This window comes from Schistocerca americana, chromosome 2, assembly GCF_021461395.2.
Source record: "Schistocerca americana isolate TAMUIC-IGC-003095 chromosome 2, iqSchAmer2.1, whole genome shotgun sequence".
Taxonomy (NCBI): Eukaryota; Metazoa; Arthropoda; class Insecta; order Orthoptera; family Acrididae; genus Schistocerca; species Schistocerca americana.
Window position 1 is genome coordinate 991,624,716 of NC_060120.1, and position 23,193 is coordinate 991,647,908.

General features: G+C 40.5%; 1 protein-coding gene across 1 annotated transcript in view; it reads left to right on the top strand.

Annotated features, from left to right (window-relative positions):
* LOC124594594 (glycine-rich cell wall structural protein-like) overlaps nucleotides 1–23,193 on the top strand; it is a 98,353-nt gene that overhangs the window by 21,892 nt on the left and 53,268 nt on the right. Inside the window, exons 3-4 of the mRNA XM_047132966.1 lie at nucleotides 1,368–1,485; nucleotides 2,115–2,655. Of these exons, the coding sequence (XP_046988922.1) occupies nucleotides 1,368–1,485; nucleotides 2,115–2,655 (659 nt within the window). The remainder of the gene's footprint in view (nucleotides 1–1,367; nucleotides 1,486–2,114; nucleotides 2,656–23,193) is intronic.

Here is a 23,193-nt window from a genome sequence, read left to right on the forward strand (position 1 = left end):
GGAAAAGTAAAGGAGCGAGAGAGGCAATTCTGACGTTACGGCTAATAATGGAAGCAAGGCTAAGGAAACATCAAGACACTTTCATAGGATTTGTCGACCTGGAAAAAGCGTTCGACAGTATAAAATGGTGCAAGCTGTTCGAGATTCTTAAAAAAGTAGGGGTAAGCTATAGGGAGAGACGGGTCATATACAATATGTACGACAACCAAGAGGGATAAATAAGAGTGGACGATCAAGAACGAAGTGTTCGTATTAAGAAGGGTGTAAGACAAGGCTGTAGCCTTTCGCCCCTACTCTTCAATCTGTACATCGAGGAAGCAATGATGGAAATAAAAGAAAGGCTCAGGAGTGGAATTAAAATACAAGGTGAAAGGATATCAATGATACGATTCGCTGATGACATTGCTATCCTGAGTGAAAGTGAAGAAGAATTAAATGATCTGCTGAACGGAATGAACAGTCTAATGAGTACACAGTATGGTTTGAGAGTAAATCGGAGAAAGACGAAGGTAATGAGAAGTAGTAGAAATGAGAACAGCGATAAACTTAACGTCAGGATTGATGGTCACGAAGTCAATGAAGTTAAGAAATTCTGCTACCTAGGCAGTAAAATAACCAATGACGGACGGAGCAAGGAGGACATCAAAAGCAGACTAGCTATGGCAAAAAAGGCATTTCTGGCCAAGGGAAGCCTACTAATATCAAATACCGGCCTTAATTTGAGGAAGAAATTTCTGAGGATGTACGTCTGGAGTACAGCAATGTATGGTAGTGAAACATGGACTGTGGGAAAACCGGAACAGAAGAGAATCGAAGCATTTGAGATGTGGTGCTATAGACGAATGTTGAAAATTAGGTGGATTGATAAGGTAAGGAATGAGGAGGTTCTACGCAGAATCGGAGAGGAAAGGAATATGGGGAAAACACTGATAAGGAGAAGGGACAGGACGATAGGACATCTGCTAAGACATGAGGGAATGACTGCCATGGTACTAGAGGGTGCTGTAGGGGGCAAAAACTGTAGAGGAAGACAGAGATTGGAATACGTCAAGCAAATAATTGAGGACGTAGGTTGTAAGTGCACAGGAAAGGAATTCGTGGCGGGCCGCATCAAACCAGTCAGTAGACTGATGACCAAAAAAAAAAAAAAGGTGGACCAGTTCAACGAATCAGGGAGTATCAGTAATAGTCATGTCTCATTACTATTTCCAAACAATCTGTAGTAAAATACAGCACTAACGTTAACCAAGTATTTCTCCACTCGTCTGTTAACTACGTTCCGTCACACTGCACAGCTCCTGTATCAGCGGAGGCGGTTACGCCGCTGTGCAGTTTCTGTGAAAGCGGGTGCCGTGACTGCGCCTTAGTGAATGTGGGGGAGCCGGATGTTGTCCTGCTAAATGTATAAAAGCCCGCCGCGGCCTGGCAACAGCATCAGTCATTGCTTGCTCTCAGCAGAACACACAAGCAGCAATGAGGATCCTGGTGAGTACCACAGTAAATACTTGCAGCAATGTACCACACTCTTTCAGGTCAACTGCAGATGGGAACGGATACCGAATGAACGGCTTGTGTGACCTGTAGTTCTCGAAAGAATTTTTTACATGTCGGAAGATTGTGAAACTAATCAAGTGTATATCCATCATGTTTAACAACATTTTATTTCCAGTTAATCTTTCAAAAATGTCTATCATTATTCCTCCACTTGGCGAACACATTTTTTGATATCTTAGTGTGGTTAGAAACAGTCTGCAGGGTAGGTTTGCTGAAAAATAATTGTTAAGAAGAAAATTCGATATGTACTTGATAATTGATATGTTGTATAGCTCTATGGTCTGCATTGAAATACACATTTGCAGGGGACCATTCTATGTCTAATTTTCATAGTTAAGTGAAAATTTAACTGCATCCACTATAGTTCCTTGAGTAAAGTTGATTTTCTGGAACAGAAACAAATGCTGCACGCAAAACAGTTAACGGATAACAGGGAAAGTATTTTCTACAGATAAATGGGAACACTTCTCTAGTGTGTAAGCATTCAACATAACAAATTGGTGTTCACAGCTCTATTATCTATCATAGTATTTTCGCTACAAATGTCTGACTGTCAACAGGTGTGCATGTATCTGTGCGGTCTGGCCCTGTCCGTCCTAGCTGAGGAGGAGCAGCCGGTGAAAGAGAAGCGAGGACTCTCCGGTTCACTGGGTGGTTATGGTGGCGGCTACAGTCTGGGAGGTGGCTACAGTGGCGGCTATGGAGGCGGCTACGGTGGCGGCTACGGAGGTGGCTACGGAGGTGGATACGCTGGTGGACTCGGAGGCGGCCTTGCAGGCGGCATTGGGTCCGGCATTGGAGGAGGAGAACCACAGATCACTGTCAACAGAATACCTGTCCGTGTCCCAGTCCCTGTGGAGAGGATCGTTCGAGTGCCTGTGAAGGTCCCATTCACTGTAACTGTGGACCGGCCTGTTCCTGTCCAGGTACCACAGCCGTACCCTGTCCCTGTAGACAACCCTGTGCCCGTCCCCGTCAAGGTCCCCACCCCAGTGTCCGTCCCAGTTCCTCAGCCCTACGTCGTTAAGCGTCCAGTGCCCTACGTCGTCAGTGCTGGCCACGGCGGTATCGGAGGAGGCCTCGGTGGTGGTCTCGGAGGAGGCCTCGGTGGAAAATTCGGCGGAGGCTACAGCGGCGGCGTTGCTGGAGGATATAGTGGAGCTGCCAGTGGCTTTGGAGGACTTGGGGGCTATGGAAAATACGGCCACTGAATCCTGGAGCCAAACCCAACAACTTGACCCATACATGCCACCAGTATCCATAGTAATGGAATGTAAAAATGGTTGAAAAAATAAACTTTTCTGAATAAAAACTTTTCACTTTTGCTATATTGTCCCACCACTGGATGAGGATACTTTGATATCCTCTCAGGAAAATGAAGGCAAGTAAGCTATGTAATCATTCTGTCTCATGTTCACTTCCTCAGGCAACACCCATTTCATCTCTCTGTGTACGAAAACGTTTGTCATCAGAGTAAATAATGTATTTTTAAGTTTTTTGTTGCAGAAAAGTGTACAACTTTAGTTTAAATTTATGTGATGTAAATGACACCAAAGTCCACTCAAGAAAACTGAAATCCTTTCAAGACAATCTCATGTAACCTGAAAGGAAGACTTAAAGAAAAGCTCTGTGCTAATACATTTTCTTCCTAACCTCTTCCTCTTTTTTCTATTTTATGTTTGTAATTTATCGCTTTAATTGCATTTGAAAAGTATATATACTTTATAACGCAGTGGATACTGCCTTATTACCTGACATCCATGGTCGTTGTGTCAGCATTTAGCTTGGACATCACCGCCACTGACATCACAGCAACTAAGAACAAGCACCATGACATGCACATCCATTCCCATGTAAGTCTCCAAACTAATTATGACTACTGAGAGCTCACTACGTACTAGCATAGCTAACTGGGCAGGCTATAGGTCGAAGTATTAAAAGTCAGTGTCAGACTATCTGTAGTGCCTTACAACATGTATTCTGATCACTGAAGTCAATATTTGGTACTTTTTTAAGGATTAATCATTTACGTTATAAGAATATGGAATTCCTAATAACAATAATTATATGTGTATTTGGTTTCTTAATTTCTATCAGTGAATATGAACACCAACAAATTCATACATTTTCTATGTTATTTGAGATTTTTTCGAAAAACTATTCGCATTTCAGTTATTCAAATCCATATGTACAACAGCAAAAACGTAATAGTAAATGAACGGATTGGCCAAATATTTTTTCCAGTTTGATAGTTAATTAGGGGCTCCGAGGATCACTTTTCACTATAAACAGTGACGTGGTGATACATATTAGTTTACAGAACATTAACGTTTATAGCATTACACCCTTGGATGCATGAGTGCCTCAAAACACAAAAAATGCATGAGAGGGGCCCATAAGACAAAATAAAAAAGTAATTACTAGAGAAATGTTACCAGATTTAATAGGTTTGGTAACAGAATCAATAATAAAGTAATTACGATATTGTAACTTTCATTTTAGTAACAAAATATAATGTCAAATATTGTGTTAAAGTTTTTCTGAGAGTAAACAACAAACTTACAATTTTATTGAACATATACCAGAAATTCTTCTCATGAAAAATATATGCCTCAATTTGTCACATGTTTGATTACTTTTTCTGTCTAATCCATGCGAGCTCACAGAACATCTTATTTTTGTTGATCTTCATGTTTCTGCAATCTCTGGTTAGTGGCAATACAGTCCAGTGATCTGAGCAATATGACACATTTGTTCGTTTTGAGCACATAACCTACAATTCTAAAATTATCTTCTAAGTCTTATAATGTAGAAAAAAGTGGTCTGAACATGGAAGCCTTCACTTATAGTGAAATTCCTTAGCTCCCACATTGTTTCGTTTCCAAATGCTGTAATATTTACCTGCATCACATCTTCAAATAAAAGATCACTTGTGAGAAACTTTTATAATGTTTGTTGATGTGTCTCCCAATGGCTTTATTAGTGTATTTAATGTAGTAGAAGCAATATTCGTATTCAGAATGAGATTTGCACTCTGCAGCGGAGTGTGCGCTAATATGAAACTTCCTGGCAGATTAAAACTGTGTGCCGGACCGAGACTCGAACTCGGGACCTTTGCCTTTTGCGGGCAAGTGCTCTACCAACTGAGGTACCCAAGCACGACTCACGCCCCGTCCTCACAGCTTTACTTCTGCCAGTGCCTCGTCTCCTACCTTCCAAACTTTACAGAAGCTCTCCTGCGAACCTTGCAAAACTAGCACTCCTGAAAGAAAGGATACTGCGGAGACATGGCTTAGCCACAGACTGGGGGATGTTTCCGGAATGAGATTTTCAGTCTGCAGCGGAGTGTGCGCTGATATGAAACTTCCTGGCAGATTAAAACTGTGTGCCAGACCGAGACTCGAACTCTAGTTCTGCAGGGTTCTCAGAAGAGCTTCTGTAAAGTTTGGAAGGTAGGAGACGAGGTACAGGCAGAAGTAAAGCTTTGAGGACGGGGCGTGAATCTTGCTTGGATAGCTCAGTTGGTAGAGCACTTGCACGCGAAAGGCAAAGGTCCCGAGATCGAGTCTCGGTCCGGCACACAGTTTTAATCTGCCAGGAAGTTTCATATCAGCGCACACTCCGCTGCAGAGTGAAAATCTCATTCTGGAAACATCCCCCAGGCTGTGGCTAAGCCATGTCTCCGCAGCATCCTTTCTTTCAGGAGTGCTAGTTCTGCGAGTTCCGCAGGAGAGCTTCTGTAAAGTTTGGAAGGTAGGAGACGAGGTACTGGCAGAAGTAAAGCTGTGAGGACGGGGCGCGAGTCGTGCTTGGGTACCTCAATTGGTAGAGCACTTGCCCACGAAAGGCAAAGGTCCCGAGTTCGAGTCTCGGTCCGGCACATAGTTTTAATCTGCCAGGAAGTGTCAATATTCGTATTTTTTTTTTCTCTGATCACAGTCCAAAAAATGAGCTCATTTCATCAAATGTAATATTCTGCCTATTTTTTCTTGATACTAGCAATGCACGTACCTTCTAAAACAACGCAATGCACGGCTCCCTGTCACATTCTTTGCGAGATGAAGTAGTGCCATGGGTTCTCAGAGTGGCAGCTGCGCAACGTGTTTCTGCTTCAGGGGAAATTTTCACGGTATTTTGTACTCGAATTCTGCTGCTTGGTGGCGGTGTTTTTTGCTTCACACAATCCATCGTTACCAATAAATAAATCGACATCTCTACAATCTGCGTTCACTTGGAATGCTAGAAGACACGGTTTGCATAGTGATTCTAATCGTCAAACGAAACGTATGGTCACCTGAAACAATTCTGACATAAAGAAATAAATTTACTTTCCATGAGAATACTCAGTTGTAGCTTTTTCAGAACTTCTGACTTCTCACGTATAAGTGTAGGTGTGTCCGCCCCGATAGATGGGTGGTCAGCGTGATGGACTGCCGTCCTATGAGCCCGGGTTCGATTCCCGGCTGGGTCGGGGATTTTCTCCGCTCAGGGACTGGGTGTTGTACTGTCTTCATCGTCATTTCAACCCCATGCGGCACGCAGGTCACCCGATGTGGCGTCGAATATAATGAGACCTGCGCCAAGGCGGCCGGACCTGCCCTACAAAGGACCTCCCGGCCAATGACGCCAAGCGCACATTTCCATTTTCAGTGTAGGTGCACCGTGCTCGTAACCGTTGTCAGCAATCTTGTCAACATAATGTGCCATTCAGACAAATGTAAATAAACTGTCCGACACGTGGTTTTTTTCATAGACAGTTTAAAATACCTCTGTCATTCATTACACGTGTAGGAATAAAAAATTAATCAAGAAAAGTAATTAATATGAATTGCGCCAAATAATATTATTCCTAAGGGATGTTAACTGCTTTCCCAAGGATTATACAGAACGTAAACAACTGCAATACAGTTTATCCATAAAATCGAAGACTCCTGTGTCCAAAAGACCCCTGTTTGGCATCCAAGGGTTGAATAAGACAATTACTGGCCATTTACAGGTCATTTCGCATAACATAATACAATATTTAGTTTAATAACACGAATAAGTATGCGACGCTTTCGTACTAAATAAACTAGTATGTCAGGGAATGGCTGTCGTGATAGAGGGGACTGTAGAGGAACAAAACTAGAGGGAAATAAAGAGAGATGAATAAATCTAACAAAATAAATGCGGAGGACCTTGGGTGAAGTGCGACGGAGAGGGTGGCACAGAAGACGACGTCGTGGTGCGCCCCATCAAACTGGCTGTATTACTAACGATCAAAGTAAGCTAGTTTCTAAACATTACTCCTTCAGTGGAATAAACTGAACTGCCTGTAAAGAACTACTTCAGCTAGTTTCGGATCAAGTCCTGCTGCAAGAAGAGTTGCTAACCTGTGTTCTGAACAAAATTGTGATGAAACTGGAGCTTGCTTCGTAAAAACAATAACCCTTGTTATAACAGATATTGTATTGCATGATCTACGAGGTACAGGTGGAATGGTGCCTAGGTGAAACCAACGGACCCATTCCCACTGACGACCGCATGGGCAGGCACCTGGTGTGCATGACGATTACAGACAGAACTGTCAGACCAGAGTTTCAGCACGGCTGTGGCGCGGCGCATGGCTGCTTCTGCAAGCACCATTCGTCGCCGCCTGAAGACGCAGTTAGCATTATCACGCTCCCATTACTGCTGCACCGAATGTTTACCTCTGCAAGAGTACAATGGATGTCTAACGTGGTGGGACGAATGCCACGTCGTCATCGACCGCTGTTCCTGCATTTCACGCCACCTTGCGAACGTTTGGATCTCATACCAACGCGTAGCACGTCTGTCGAATTTCATAATTCTGTGGAAAATAATTTGTATTTCTTAAAGCGAACATAACAATACAGATCGAGAAAATGGAGTCGAAGTTGCAGATTAATGCCACTGACGCCTAACTTAGCTGCAGGGAGAACAAAACGGCCACACCAACTGGGGAAGTCAGAAGTTCTGAAAAAGCTACAACTGAGTATTCTCATGGAAAGTAAATTTATTTCTTTATGTCAGAATTGTTTCAGGTGACCATACGTTAGAATTTACGAGGGCCTTTCAGTAAGTAATACCCCACATAAAAAAAAGTCGTTAATGTACGTAGACAAACAGCCTGGTTGGTGCTTCACATTTGATGTTTGTTCTGTGCGCCGAAGAAGTTTCGAACCGTTCTGGAATATGGCAGAGCCGAAGTACAGCTTAAAAATGGCGTCTGCATATGACACGTTACAAGCAGCGTGCTGTTATTGAATTCTTGTGTGCACAATAAGAAACCGTGGTGAACATCCATAAACGTTTGTGTGCAGTGTATGGCGATGCTGCAGTTGATAGGAGTACAGGTGAGCGATGGGTAAAGATAGTTACAGCCTCAGGAAATACAGAAACAGAGCTCCATGATCAGCCACGCTCGAGACGTTGTGTCACAGCCACTGCTCCAGACATGCTGAATCGTGCGGATGACATTATTCGTGCCGATTGCCGCTTAAAGATTCTCTATGGGGAACATACTTTGAAGATGACGAGAGTGTGAGTCGTGCAGTGAAAACATGGCTACATCTACAGGACAAGAGCTTTTACCATCAGAGAATACATGCTCTTCCACAACGTTGGCGAATGGCCAGCGAACGCGATGGAGACTACGTATTAAAAATATGATATGGGCAACACATGTTAATGTATATTGTCACCAAATTCTGACTCTTAACAATAAATATGCTCTGAGAAAAAAAATTTTGGACGTTAGTCGCTGAACGACCCTCTTATTTCTTAAGTATGCTGTTTCAGAATAATGACTGCAGGCATGTCGTACACTCTAACGCCTTACTATGACAAAAATTTGAATAAACACATAGTGGGAGAACTTTACTTTCATGTGCACAATTTTGAATTTTAAATGAGGAGAAAGAATAATTTCGTTCATACATTAACTGGAAGGTTGATGCCGATAGTGTCGATGAGTTACTGTCCTCCAGCAATGCATTTATGTGATAAGAATTCAATAGATCAATAAAAATGCATACACACATTGATATGAACGACATTATTAATCATACATAAAAATTATACAGTAAACAATTTTAAATACATTATGCAACCAGTAATATTCTCTGGCGTGACTGTAACGATTTTTAAACATTAAATATTGTCAGGTAGAAATCGTGTAGTGAAACAAAGAAAATTTTAGTGCAGTTACGTGAAGTAGAGCCCTTAGGATTAAAGTGTGGAACAGATTAATTGAATTGTTAAGGCTTTCGTGGGCACTTGTTCACAAACTGCCTATTAGCTTCTGTCACTGCAAGTTGGGGCAGGTGGAGAAATCGGCCGTGGCAAAACACGCGCTGATTGAGACCGACCACGTAATAAAATTCGCCGATAAGAAAGTTCTGGCTGGCCGGCCGCGGTGGCCATGCGGTTCTGGCGCTGCAGTCCGGAACCGCGAGGCTGCTACGGTCGCAGGTTCGAATCCTGCCTCGGGCATAAGTGTGCGTGATGTCCTTAGGTTGGTTAGGTTTAAGTAGTTCTAAGTTCTAGGGGACTTATGACCTAAGATGTTGAGTCCCATAGTGCTCAGACCCATTTGAACCATTTTTTTGAAGTTCTGGCTGTAGAGAAGCACTATCACAACCGCTTGTTCAGAGAAGCTGTAGAAATACAAAAACACGCAAACAGCTTCAACAAGAAAGAGGAAATCCCTAAGGTAAACGGATCCTGGCTTCCAGTACTGCAGCGAACGACCGTCGCAGGTAGCAAGAGGAGAACCGCACCGAAAACGACCGCGGAGAAGCCCTCGGACATCGGCGCGACAGGTAAGTATAGCCTGCGGCCGCAAGCTCGGCTCCAGTTCACCACCGGCAATGAAGGGACAAGCTTTGACAATGCCAGCCACTCATGCTGGCGAAACGTCAGTAAAATCATCAGATGAACGTCGGCCGAAGAACCCGAGACAGAAGCCAATAGGCAGTTTGTCTGGTTAACTGAACTTGGGTGACCAGTACATTATTTATCTATTTATTGATGGCATAACTAAGTAGCATCATACAAATATAAATTTGATTTATTCTCAGCAATAATTGTGTTAACTAAATTTATTCAAATTGAATATCATGCTTCCTGGCCTAAATTTTACTTCAAAGCGATAAAAAAGGAGTGATAGTAAAATATTTATTTCAATTTCGCATCGTGTATAATATTATATAGCATAGGACAACAAGCCAGTTCTAGCAAATTTACAGCTATACTAAATTGAAACGAGTCAAATGATCTACTATGCATACAATCAAAAACAACAGAGAACAGTAAGAAGATAAGTGCAGTTAAATGCGATTAAGAACGAACCTTCCATTTGCAGGAGCCAGGATGTTTCCCGTCTGAATATTGCTGTCACATATACCTTGGTACTCGAACCTCAGTCCACCAACACTCCAGACAAGTCAAATAATTTACTATGCATACAGTAACACCAGTTAAGAACAGTAAGAAGATAAATACAATTAAATGCGATTAAGAAAAGAAATGGTTCAAATGGCTCTAAGCACTATGGGACTTAACTTCTTTGGTCATCAGTCCTCTAGAACTTAGAACTACTTAAACCTAACTAGCCTAAGGACATCACACACATCCATGCCCGAGGCAGGATTCGAACCTGCAACCGTAGCGGTCGCGCTGTTCCAGACTGTAGCACCTAGAACCGCTCGGCCGCACCAGCCGGCTGCGCTTAAGAACGAAGTTTCCCGTTTGTAGGAGTCTCGATATTTGTCAACCGAGTTCTGCTGTCACATTCACCTTGCTATTGGAAGATCAGTCCACCGACATATAAAGGCACTAGAAATACCTCAAAAACTAACCTGAAACAGCTCAGAATTAGAAACAGAAATAACTGTGCCTTCTACTAGTAACAGGAACTACGGCAGTTGCAGGTGACCAGTAAAACAGTACTACTAACTGTAACATGCAAAATTTTGAATCCCATCTGTCCACTGACAGCAAACACTCTTTCAAGTTCCATTAAAGTTATACTCCTCAGTTCAGTCAATCATTATCCTCCTCTATCAATGTAATGCACTTAGATAGCTGTTAGATAATTACTGTTATATTATCCATCAGACTACAGTACCTGTTCAGAATTGAATGTTGCTTTCCACGATCGGTTATGCACACGTCGTGGCCACAATGTAACTCCGTGTATCTGACGTACGTGGGTCATAGACACACGTACTTCCAATTTCTCAGTCAAGGCATCTCGCAGTTCAGCACATAAGATTTCCATCATATTTTTCAAAAATTTATCTAAATGAGCTAAATGCTTCTCTAATGAGTATGTGTTAGCAAGAGTAACTGCATCCGTATTTGATTTATCGTATGCCACTATCATCACCACCCCCACCCCCTGCCCATGCCGGCTAAACCGCAGTGGCACCCCGACCAGTAGAGAAACAGATGTACCTCAGCAGTAAAATCCGCCTCCAAAATACACTTCGCCGATGACCTCCACGCCAGTCTTCCATGAAAAGTGGCCATACGTGACCTTGATTCTTAAACACCCTTTCACTATCAAACTCAATTTATCTGCAGTCAAACATTGTCCCTTATCTACTACTAACCTTTCCTACTGATGTTCCTATAGCAACTTACAATAAACTGCAGAGATCATGCTGTCAAAATTCCAGCAACGTGTAGATTGGTTCATTATTTAATACCATGGCCGTGCATATAAACGGTAAATGTGGACTTCCTTTATCCTTGAAGACACTAAGCAACCTACAGTGTCATTGCTGTAATCGTCATAATTCTTGTTTCCGGCCCTCCTTCCCAACATATTTCCTTTTCACAGTATTGAGCTTGCCACAGTTCCAACACATCACCTTGAATGAGTCTCTTTACATACGTCCTATGAGTTACCGTTTTGTTTGAGTGCTTTTCTGTAAAAGTTTTTTCCCAAGCGTCACCTCTTATGGTGCTAGTATCCCTCCGATGATCCACAAATTCAGTTGCATGTATTTGCTGTACTACTTCTTATAATTGAACCAATATCTCAGGGATTCGACAAAATACCGCTCTCTGTCTACACTCGAGATTCAACACCTCTAAAATATGACTCTCTATCTGTTCGGTGTGTTTTATTTCCAGTGCCACCATACTCCTTTCAACTCACTCCATATAATTTATTTAAACTTTGACAATACCTATTCACTACCTGGCTGACGACAGATAAACTCTTTTAGAGCTGTTGGCGGATTTAACCTACAAATTCTAGAACGGAATTTTGTCCATATACGAGTATTATTTCCCCTTATGACCTCCTATACTTCTTCATGCAATTTATCCTTTACCTTAACAGTAAATGATCTTAATGTTCCGGAGTAAAGTCAAGCGCCGGCACGACGGTCAGGCACGCTAAAGCAGAGAGGACTGTAAAGAAGACGTCAGCCAGTAGTATGCTGACCGACCCCTCTCTAGGACGACAATGAGACAGCAGCGGCATCTAGGCAAAGAGAACATAAGCGCGGCCCAGTTGAAGACTAGCCGTTCTACGAGCTCTACAGCAGCGACTTACGAACTATACAATTTCACTTGTATTAGAAATTGTCTATACTGATGAGATTTCTTATTTTCTCTGTCACACATTGCTTGCAACACATCTGTTGTGTACATAGTTCCGCGTAGTCAGCACGTACACAACTTTTCCACTAAAGCGCGCCCTGCTAAGCACAACAGTGCAGGCGCAGCACTCGTCCATCTCCGCACTACGAGATGGCGCAGCCTTAGAGACGGACCAAATTCTGCTTCCGCCGATCCACATATTAATATGTAAAGCAGCCAATGAGATTGCTGCTTTTCTCCTCACGGATCACACACGCACAGTGATACCTGAACGCGCGAGGTATTATAACGAGTGTACAGACCTCTGATCAGTCAGTCTGCATTAGTTTGTACAATTCTGCATTTATCTGCACCTGTCTGTACCAGTCTACATTAGTCTGTACCAGTCTATAGTCGAGTTTCAGTGTGCACCTAATAAGATTACCATATTCCTGTACATAGCCATGAAGATAAATGAATGGACACTTTGTCAAGTATCAGAGATATGTGGGAATAAGATTAACGTACTAAGACCAAAGGAACTTCAGATTGCCAATTGTAAACAGTATCCAGAATCAAGTTACGTAATGTCTATGCTTTTTATTATTTTAATAAATGTGTGTGAAAATTAATCAAGTTCTGTTTAAAATTGATCACCGTCAATCTGCTACTCTAAGCGTGCAAGAGGCATTTCTATCGTCTGACCTAACGGCAGAAGATAAACACGCCACGATAAGACCACGAGACATATTGCCTTCTTCGTTAGAGCGACAAGTCAAATAATCTGATGGTGTGTGTGTATCGAAGGTCTTACAGTACGCACACCACAACATCATTGTGAATTCTCAAAGTAAAGTATTGCCAGTTATCTTATTGTAACAAAAATTCATTAACACCATTTTCTTGAATTGTTGTCTAGCGATCCGAGAAGCAGATTTCCTAGGCAACACATACTTGGTGAGTAGGCAGCAACAACGTCACTCTTTTCCAAGACACGGACTATAGTTTGAAACGCCACCGTAAAAAGTCTACTGCATGGTCAACTCAATTCAGACTTAAATGAGAACATTAATTCAAAAAATCCTGTAATGCATTCTGCAATATAGCAAACGAGGTATCAAGGATCATTTACCCTGACTCATTACAGTGAACTCTCTGATTAACTTCACTGCCAAACTCCTGCGTTTACGTTTACAGGCCTGAAACAATTCGATAATAGTATTGTTGTAGGTCTAACAAACACTGTTTGTGATTCTTGCTCACGCCTATTAGCTCAGTCATTCTGTCCCCAAAATGATTAAAACGGGCCTGCAACTGAGCATTCAGCTGTCGTCTTCTTGCATGTGCTCAAACATTTCTTCGAACGGAGCACAAGTTGCGGCAGCAGCCAAAATTACCCCACTGGACTCAGTAATTGGTTGCACCACTATGTTGCATGACTATTTTGGCACATTTGTACGACCAGATAACGGATAATACATATGGGCACTAGGTTCGAGCACTGTAATTTGTACATCAACTCGCCTTGTCTCAGGAAACTCTGATCTCTTACATTTCCAGGCACTCTGCAAAATATCAGCAGGAAAAGTAACAAGGTACATAAAATTAAAACCGAAGCTTTCCCTTTCCTGGAGCCTGGATGTCAGTCATATGAATACTACCATCACATACAATCGATCAAAGTCCGTAAAATTATACAGGAAACATAAAACACTGTGGGCCATTAGCTCAGTACCGGCAGTTATCAACAAAGTCTATCGACACATTGCACATGGCTAAGTTATTATATAATTAGAGTTATTGTATCCATCACATTATAGCACCTGCTCACAACTGAACGTTGCTCATCACGATCAACACATCTTGTCCAGGATATAGCTCCATGTGGCTGACGCAGATGGAACATAGACACTATTAACAAATCCATAAGCCACACGTTACAACGTCTCATGAGTGCTTAGTATTGCAAGTCCACACTAACTCTGTGCGTGCGGACGTTCACATATCAACAGAGCCGCTTTCAACTCCCGACAACCACCTTTGTCCCCATGGCTCCACTCACTGCCCACAGGACACAGACAGAAAATCAATTCCGAACCAGAGAGACAAGCTTCATTCGCTAGCAGCAAAGTACAGGAAGTGCTGCCAACTTAGAAGGCTATATCCAAACAGTGCCACACTCGGCACAGGGTCAAGAAACATTGTCGAAGCAAATTTGCATTTCCATTTGGAAACAATAATTAATATTGTTTTAGTACCGTGGGTTAAAAACTATTTACATCGTGTGGCGTCACCTGGAAGTCTATCTAATGTATGGCGCGATTGGCAGCGCGGAGTGGCCGCATGGTTAGAGGCGTCATGTCACGGATTACGCGACCCCTTCCGCCGGAGTTCGAGTCCTCCCTCGGGCATGGGTGGGTGTTGTTCTTAGCATAAGTTAGTTTAGGTAGTGAAAAGTCTAGGGACCGATGACCTCAGCAGTTTGGTTTCTTAGGCAGTCACACACACTTGAACATTTCTTTTAATGGCGCAATTTATTCAGCCGATGTGAATGTAATGTAAACAGAGACAATAATACCGGTAACATTATATGCCATTTCCTCGAGCCTAATAATATTATGTGACAAATATTGTAAATATTTTTCACTACTCTAAAAGATAAAGAATACTATATTTCAGTAGGTTCCATGAAAGAATGGAACTTAAAGTGTAATATAATGTTGGTCTCATCTGTTTGTTCTCTGTTTGTCGCTTTTTATCTCTCTCCTGTGGATCGACGTATGTATAACAAGCTATCTGTATGAGCTTCAAGGTTACAGTTTATTGTCAATTGAAGTATCTTACGTTTTCTTTCAAAAATACCTCTCCCTCCACTTGAAATTATGTAAAGGTAATAATAACATTGCTGTCGTTTGCCTATCTGGCTTCAACTGTTTCGATGACGCCTAGTCCACCATTAAGTGGACTAAAAAGTATTTCAGTATTTGCGAGATTCACTCACAAAGGAAAATAATTCTAAGTAATTTTATGAATTTTTACGGTCAGTTTTCAATATTAAAGTTAGGTAATATTTTTTATTACGAAACTTATTCAGAGATTTAACACCGCAGGGCATAGGTAAAGCTTCACCTCTGGTTTAAAATATTTTCAGTTAACTGAAAGGTTTAAAATGTTAACCCAATTCTTAAAGAGATTAAGTTAAAGAAATTCTTTGCAATTATTTCAAAAATACGCCGGTATATGTACCATAATTTCTTTCTGCGTAACATTAGATTAATTTGCTGGGAAAAGAAATCATTTCATGCTCTATATTATCGCTGAGTTAGTTGCAGTTTACGTTTCATTGTCATTCATTGAAAGAGAGAGTAACATTTCCATCAATAATAAATAACTTTTTGCCTGCGTATTGAGATTAAGTCACGCTACATATATTTTAGACGCATTTACTCGCATTCAAAATATGCGTCGTGTTCCAAACCAATATTCAGAATATAAACAGCTACGTTACATTAACATTGCAATAGGTTGCGACTGACGCCTGCAAGCGTATTTAAAACCGCACGTATCAATCTGCTCTGATTTTTACAAAATAACCACAAACATTACGCAGAAAGGAGGAAATGGTACAACAGGTAAATTTGCTGAAATCATTTTTAATTTATGAAAATAGAAGTTCAAAGTAATGTTTCAGAACTACACTTTACGAGGTTTATTGGCCTATTTATCTTTGCAGGTGCGTTTTGAAGTGGATATCATGACTATAGTGTCTGACTAGCATTTTACTCTCTCTTCCTCAGTGTCTCTGTGTCGAGTTGATGGTTAATAATCATTGTGATAAAAATCTTCCTCCATCATCTCAATATATCACCTCGATACATCACCTCCACACGTATTTATAAAACTATATGTCTTCCACAAACACACACAGCACACTAATTGCCTCACTGCCAGAAACAGACGGCTCATCTCTTTCAAAAATACTAAACGTTTTTGACCTGTTTGCTGTGCTTAATTTCTAAATGTTATCAAAAACGTTTTTCTTTAATCCTTAAAGAAAAGTATAAAAAGTGATAAAGAGAAAAATTACAACTTTGCACAGAAAAATAAAAACATTTACATAAGCAGTTGATCAAGACACTAACATATAGCGCTACATTTTATGTTCACAGAACATTTGTATGTATATTGAGATGCTTCAAAATTAATTAAGAAATTAACAAATAATGGAAATAAAATAATGTGTGTTGATACCTCGAATTTACACATGTGTTGAGTTTGCATGTTGTCTTGAATTTACTGTCTTATTGCAAGAAATCCCTTACAGCATGTTTCACATTCTTGAGAAGCGGAGATAAGGGGCAGACGGACTATTTGGAGCCATAGTAAAGTCAAACTATCTAAAGAAGCAATGTTAACGTGGAGATTGCAAAAATGGAACTCCGCTACTTGGTTTACTCTAACAGCGTTCATAATTCCACTATGGAAGGTACGCTAGATAGCTTCAAATAGCGGGGTTTGTTATAACAACAGAATATCACAAAGAGGTTAAAAATTTTGAAGGACGAGAAAAAGTTGTAGGAGGGATTTAGCAGTAGTATCAGAAACCAAATAGAAACAGCAGATGTATTAGGACATGTCTGATTATGTTACACAACGAGGTTTCACAAAAGTAGCGTGCCGTAGCAAGTATATCTGCACTAACAGACAAGCGCTGCTGACATAATATAATTTGCTGTAAACTTTTAGTTAAATAGAAGTAAAATGGGAAGAGGTGTCTAACGATATTATCCATGTGCACTTAAGGAGATAGAAATGATCAAGATAAGTTTACGACAATAAGGAGCACGTCTTTTAAATTAATACTTAACTTCATTATTAAATTTTTGTACTTCGAAAGAGAAAAGAATTTTTTTTTTACTAGTACACATTCATAGGAAATCATGGAAGTACAGTCGAATTAAATCGAGTATTATTACACTACAGTACACACAATTACCTGCATTAATACACAGGATATCCCAGGAGGAATGATTAATATTCGGGGATGTGACAGGAGCGATCATTCGGCCGGCCGATGTGGCCGAGCGGTTCTAGGCGCTTCAATCAGGATCCGCCTTAAATAATCTCGATCTGTGATTACCCAAACTATTAGATGAGGATCAGAAACACATGTGTGACTGCCTTCTTAAGTTTTCCTTTCCTTAGACAGAGAAGAAGAAGTGTATCAGTTTTTAGGGAGCTCCATTCCGCCATTAGTGAGAAACGGGAAAAATAATGGTTATAGTCGTTACTGTATCAAACAGCACCATTAATTTGATTTGACTGAAATTAATTCAGACCAATGGAATTAATTATGAGTAGATCTGAAGATGTAAAAGATTGAAGATATTATTCAACAATTAAATATTGCATACTGAAACGTGCGAATTTTGGAGATGATTAAAAAGAATACAGGTACGTAAAACATCGCTATTATTATTTTATATGTGACACTAATCCTATTTAAAGTTGTTTTCCCTGGTCCTATCTCCACTTCGTGGTCCAAATTATTTTTGCAGTGTCTGTTCCTTATTTAAATGTCTTTCATGAGGCATACGAACTATAAATTGTAATGTTTCACGTCAGTAGGAGTGGATATTACATTTTCTTAGAGCAAGAAAGCCACAACTTCCTGCATAGCATTAGCTCCGACATCTGTCGCCTAAATAGTAGACCAGATTAACGGATCTGGAAGTATCGCGAATAGTCATCTCTCATAAATAAAGGTTTGTGATCAGGAAGGGAACTAGTTTATCAGCAATTTTGAGAAAAACAACAAGAACTTTATAAAACACATAATTTTGCAGTATGCTTAAATTTTTTGTACACTTAGGGTGCTGTAAATCGTTACATCATTAGAAGAAATCTTTGAATTCGAGGAAGTTTTACAGTCTGTAAAATGAGTTCAAAAACTGTCAACAAGTTCCCCTTTTGCACTGAACAGGAAGGCCCATTTTGAATAAGTACACGGTATGAAAATTACCAGTACTTAATATTTAATCGCTTTATACAACGACACACTCAAGTAAACATAACTGAACAGAATCAGTCTTCAGTTAAAATTTCCGGGTTGAGAGGCCGTGGTCGATGTATAAAGTTTCCACCTGACGTTTCGTCTCCATCTACGGGAAATATCTTCTGAAGTCGTTCGGCTACTGCCACTGAGGCTCCAGGTACTCTCGCATTTATAGAGCGCATAGAGGGCACCACCATTCGTCACGTGATGCCGACGGTATGCCTATCTTTGGAAGGCGTCATCATTCTCGATTAAGAGTAATCGATTGTCATTCTGCTGGCGCAACGTCGACATCCATATTTTGTCTAACTTTAAAACTTCCTCTTTTCTATTAAAATTGTTATGGTGTTTGTAAAACTCTATTGCTTCTCTATAGATGCGCGCATGATAATGGGATGTTCGTACTAGAACGCTTGTGGTGTGGACTCATGGTGAAGAAGAATTGGATGTCTTCTTGGTGCATCTGAACAGCATTAACCCGAAGATACAGTTTACGATGGAGAAAGATAGCAACGGTTAACTCAATTTCCTGGATGTGTCCGTAATTAGACGGGTGGATGGGACGCTGGGCCACAAGGTATATAGAAGGAACACCCACACGGATCGATACCTCCACAAAGAATCTAAACATCATCCTACGAAAAAAGAGGTGTCATGAAAATCTTGGTGGACAGAGCACACAAAATCAGCGAGCCGGATTACTTACAATCACCTAAGGTCAGCCTTCATGAAAAATGGATATGCCAGCAAGGAAATTGATCGAGCCCTCCATCGAAGAAGAAAAGAAGCCAGAAGTCCAGAGCAAGAACGGTCACCTACTGGAAAAGTTTTCTTGACGTTCATTAATAAAATCACCGACCGTATCGAGAAAGTTCTGGCAAAGTTTGGGATCGAAACAATCTTCAGACCCACCAATAAAATTAAGGAATATTTAAGAACTGCAAAAGACGCCCGACACCCCCTAGCAACACTTGCCGTATACAAAATTCCATGCAGTTGTGGACAAGTACATATTGGAACAACGAAAAGAAATGTAAACACCCGCTTAGCCGAACATAAAAGAAACTGTCGCTTAGGACACATCGAAAAATCGGCCGTAGCTGAGCATGTTTTTCGAGAGGGGAATCACGAAATTAAATTTAATGAGACAAGCGTTCTAACACGAACATCCCATTATCATGCGTGCATGTATAGAGAAGCAATAGAGATTCACAAACACCATAACAATTTTAATAGAATAGAGGAAGTTTTAAATTTAGACAAAATATCGCTGTCGACGTTGCACCAGCAGAGTGACAATCGATTACTCTTAATCGAAAATGATGACGCCTTCCAAAGATAGGCATACCGTCGGCATCACGTGACGAATGGTGGTGCCCTCAATGCGCTCTATAAATGCGAGAGTACATCGAGCCTCAGTGGCAATAGCCGGACGACCTCAGAATATGTCTCCCGCAGATGGAGACGAAACGTCAGGTGGAAATTTTATACATCGACCACGGCCTCTCAGCCCGGAAGTTGTAACTGAAGACAGCACCGGCCGTGAAAGCCTACATTGTATGATAGAACAAAATCAGATTCATTATAGTAGTTTCAAAAACAATATTTCAAGCAAAACTGTAATCAATCCGTATCCCACGCTTCACTTTCTGAATCTTGCGGTTTGGTTGTCCTCTGTCAGAAAATCGCCCAACAATGATCTTGAAATAATCATGGTGTTCTAATGCCATGAATTCAAGCATTTTAGCAACATCATTGGCCTTGGCAGTTTTTATTGGTAATAAGTCAAAGTAGTCTGGGGGCGCACCTGACATAGTAGGATGCCTACCAGGTTTTAGAAGTGAGAAAACGTACGTAACTATACCACTGCAATGGGGAGCTATTATTACACATTTTATTGTTGCAGAGAACGCAAACATTTTATGTAAAGCCACAGCTCATTTATTCCCATTCACTACAACAAATTTTTTGAAAAAGGAATTACAATTATCAGCAAAATCGAAAATTATACCATTAGTACATGTTTGGGACACTTACATTGTCGGATTAATACGTAACATGTCATACCATCGACCATTGTCAAGGGGTATACGCCGTATCTTGATTTTTTTTTTAATTACAAAAAGTCTCGCTCGTGTGCCATGCATGAACGACCATGTGAAGGAAACATATGGCGTAGTACAGAAACATTACTGTTGTAGACCAAACTGTACCAAAATAAACAACTGTTTGATTCCTATTTTGGACTGAAGAAGCCTCTAAGAAAACAGTTTTCTTACAGTAGTAGCTATACGTTTTTCAGTAAAACTCATTAGCAGAGCAGCAACTTAGCTTGGGCTTTTCCTAGCAGGTGTCTCATCATGCATATAGAAGAAGGCTTTATCATGTAAAAACCTGTGTGTTCTGCTTTTGCTTTCTTCTGCCTTTAACTAGTTCTTCACAACTTTCCACACTCATATAAAACGCTTTCACTCTTAACTTGCGAAGTTATAGCTCCTTTTCCGGTTGTACCTTTGAAGCTATGTTTGTTTCAATGTTGAGTTTAAATTGTTCACAATTACCACGTATATCCACTTTAGGTCGGCTAAATCCGTAGCTGAAGAGATCTTTGAAATAACAGTAAAAATAATGGTATTTCTCTTTCGGATTGAGTGTATACTTATCAGCTCCTCTAGATTTCATATATTGATAAATTAAGTACATATCTGTAACATATTTCTGCATGAATAGCTATCATAACCTCGTAACTGATTAGTCGCAAGACAGATACTTCTTTCTTCTACCAGTTTTCCCATAATGAGCAACTCTGAACGAAAATGAACGAATAAATTGCCCTATTAAAACATTGGTATCCTGTGGAATCTTGCGCTGTTGGTTGTGTTTTCCTAGACCATCTGATAGGGAACACACACCCTCCTGGACAAAGTCTTTTCAGTCACCGCTTCATAATGCCAGGAATTGCGGGAAATGCCTGTTTGCAGACGACAGGGTCTCGGAAACCAACTTTAACTTAAGTCGGAACAAAACTATTGATATATTGGTCGGTGTTAGAAACTATTATTCTGTTGTTTTATGATCTTTGACATGTAAGGCCCTATGAGGGAACTCAGATAAGTGTCCTGTCCATTTTTACTTACTCAATTAAACTCGCTCAATAATAAGACCTTTGAATCATTAGATATTTTAATGAAACATTTTCTTTTGCATCTGTAGGTAGGAAAAACGGAACAATTACTATTTGATATTGATCTTTTAAGAGGACATTGCAGCCATCACTCAGCAATGTATTCGGTGGGTTCGTGAACGAATAAGGCGGCATGAATTCAATATTTATTTTTCTCATAAATGGAACATAAGTATGTTTTAAGATTACATTAATGTGAAAAGGAGCGAAAGTTTCGTAAATATCAATAATTAAACTTAAGTATACAACCCGAATAAATGAATAATATATTATTAAACATAATTATCTGTAATCTGCACCTGTTTGGAACAAGTTCTTCTTTCGAATACTCATGTTACTCGATATTTACTTTCTTCAATTTCAGGTCTTCAGTTTTTTTTAACGAATTCAGAGCTTTTATCGTTACTATCAGTGCCATGGTTGGCTATTTTGCCACTGCTACAAACACATTAAAGGGAGTGAGCAGCACTTTTCCCATCAAGCGGCAGAGAGATCCGTGCAAGAAGAGGAGCTGTCAAATGACAAGTCCTCTTTTTTCCAATTTAACTCAGGAATTTTCCTAAGAACCCAGTTGGCAATAAGTCTCGTTTTTACGTTAAGTAACGTCTAATGCACTAGTCCACCGCACAATTCTTAACTCAGATACCGTAAAATAGTGAAAAAATCCCCCACTTTAATTTGAGTGCGGGGCCGCGAGTAAAGTCTTTAGTAAGGCTCATTTGAAACTGTTGTGTTAACACTTCCGACAGTAAAAATATTAGTTGCTAATAATTCACCACGTGCATCAGGTGGGTGACAGAAAATGAATGTCCAGGAGGCACAGAGATCAACATACTATGGGATGCACGCAAGAAACGACGCACCATAGACATCGCAAAGTTTCGCACCATCAAAATCAAAGGTGAAATCCTTGGGAGCTACAAACCGTGCACGACATTCAGTTAAGTATCAATTAATAAAGAATGCATATAATAATCATATCGGTGTAAGGGGTGGATGAGAACTGATAGAATATGATGGCATGAAACTGAATGTGAAATAACCTGTGTTGGAGCTTATCGTGAAACTGGCTATCTTTCAAGGAGTAGCTGCAGACAGTTCAATAATATGTTTTATAGGCACGGAAAAAACAAACATCCAGAGGCTGAATTTGTCCAGTGCTTCCAGTTGGTATGAAATGCAATGTCGCACACTTTTCAAGACGGATGGTTTGCTCTAAAGGAGTATGATTTTTATATGCAGTCCAGGAATCAAGAAAAAGAAAGTTATTTCGAACAGCTATTGGTCAACAGCAGTGTTCATACCGTGGTTATAGTTATCTTGCGGCCATTTTCCCTCTCTTGTTGCTGTGACGTAAATATTCCCTGCTGCCATTGAAACATATCGAACACGAGAAAGAATCATAGGGGGCAGAGCGCCGCCAACATCTCGCTGCACAGTAAATAACTTTCCACCCAATTTACGATCCAGAGTAACAGCTGGCATAACTGTAGACGATTGCGTTAAGGCATTGATGGTAGTAGACTTAATTTACAGGGTTCCTTTCATATGCATTTATTCTTGAAATCCCCGTTGGTCAGACTTGAAAACAAATTTCTTACTAACGATAGGATAAGTTTGTTTACCTCATTTATAAATTTTCAGTCGATTCCTCAGTTTGCCACGCATCAATCTGACACTTTGTTTCTTACGTCTTCAAATTCTGTAGCACTGTTTGAGGTTACGCAGCCATCCACTGCTTGCCTTAGAATCACTGTAATCTATGTCGAGCGCAGTTTGATGTGCGTAACGTACTAGGTCAATA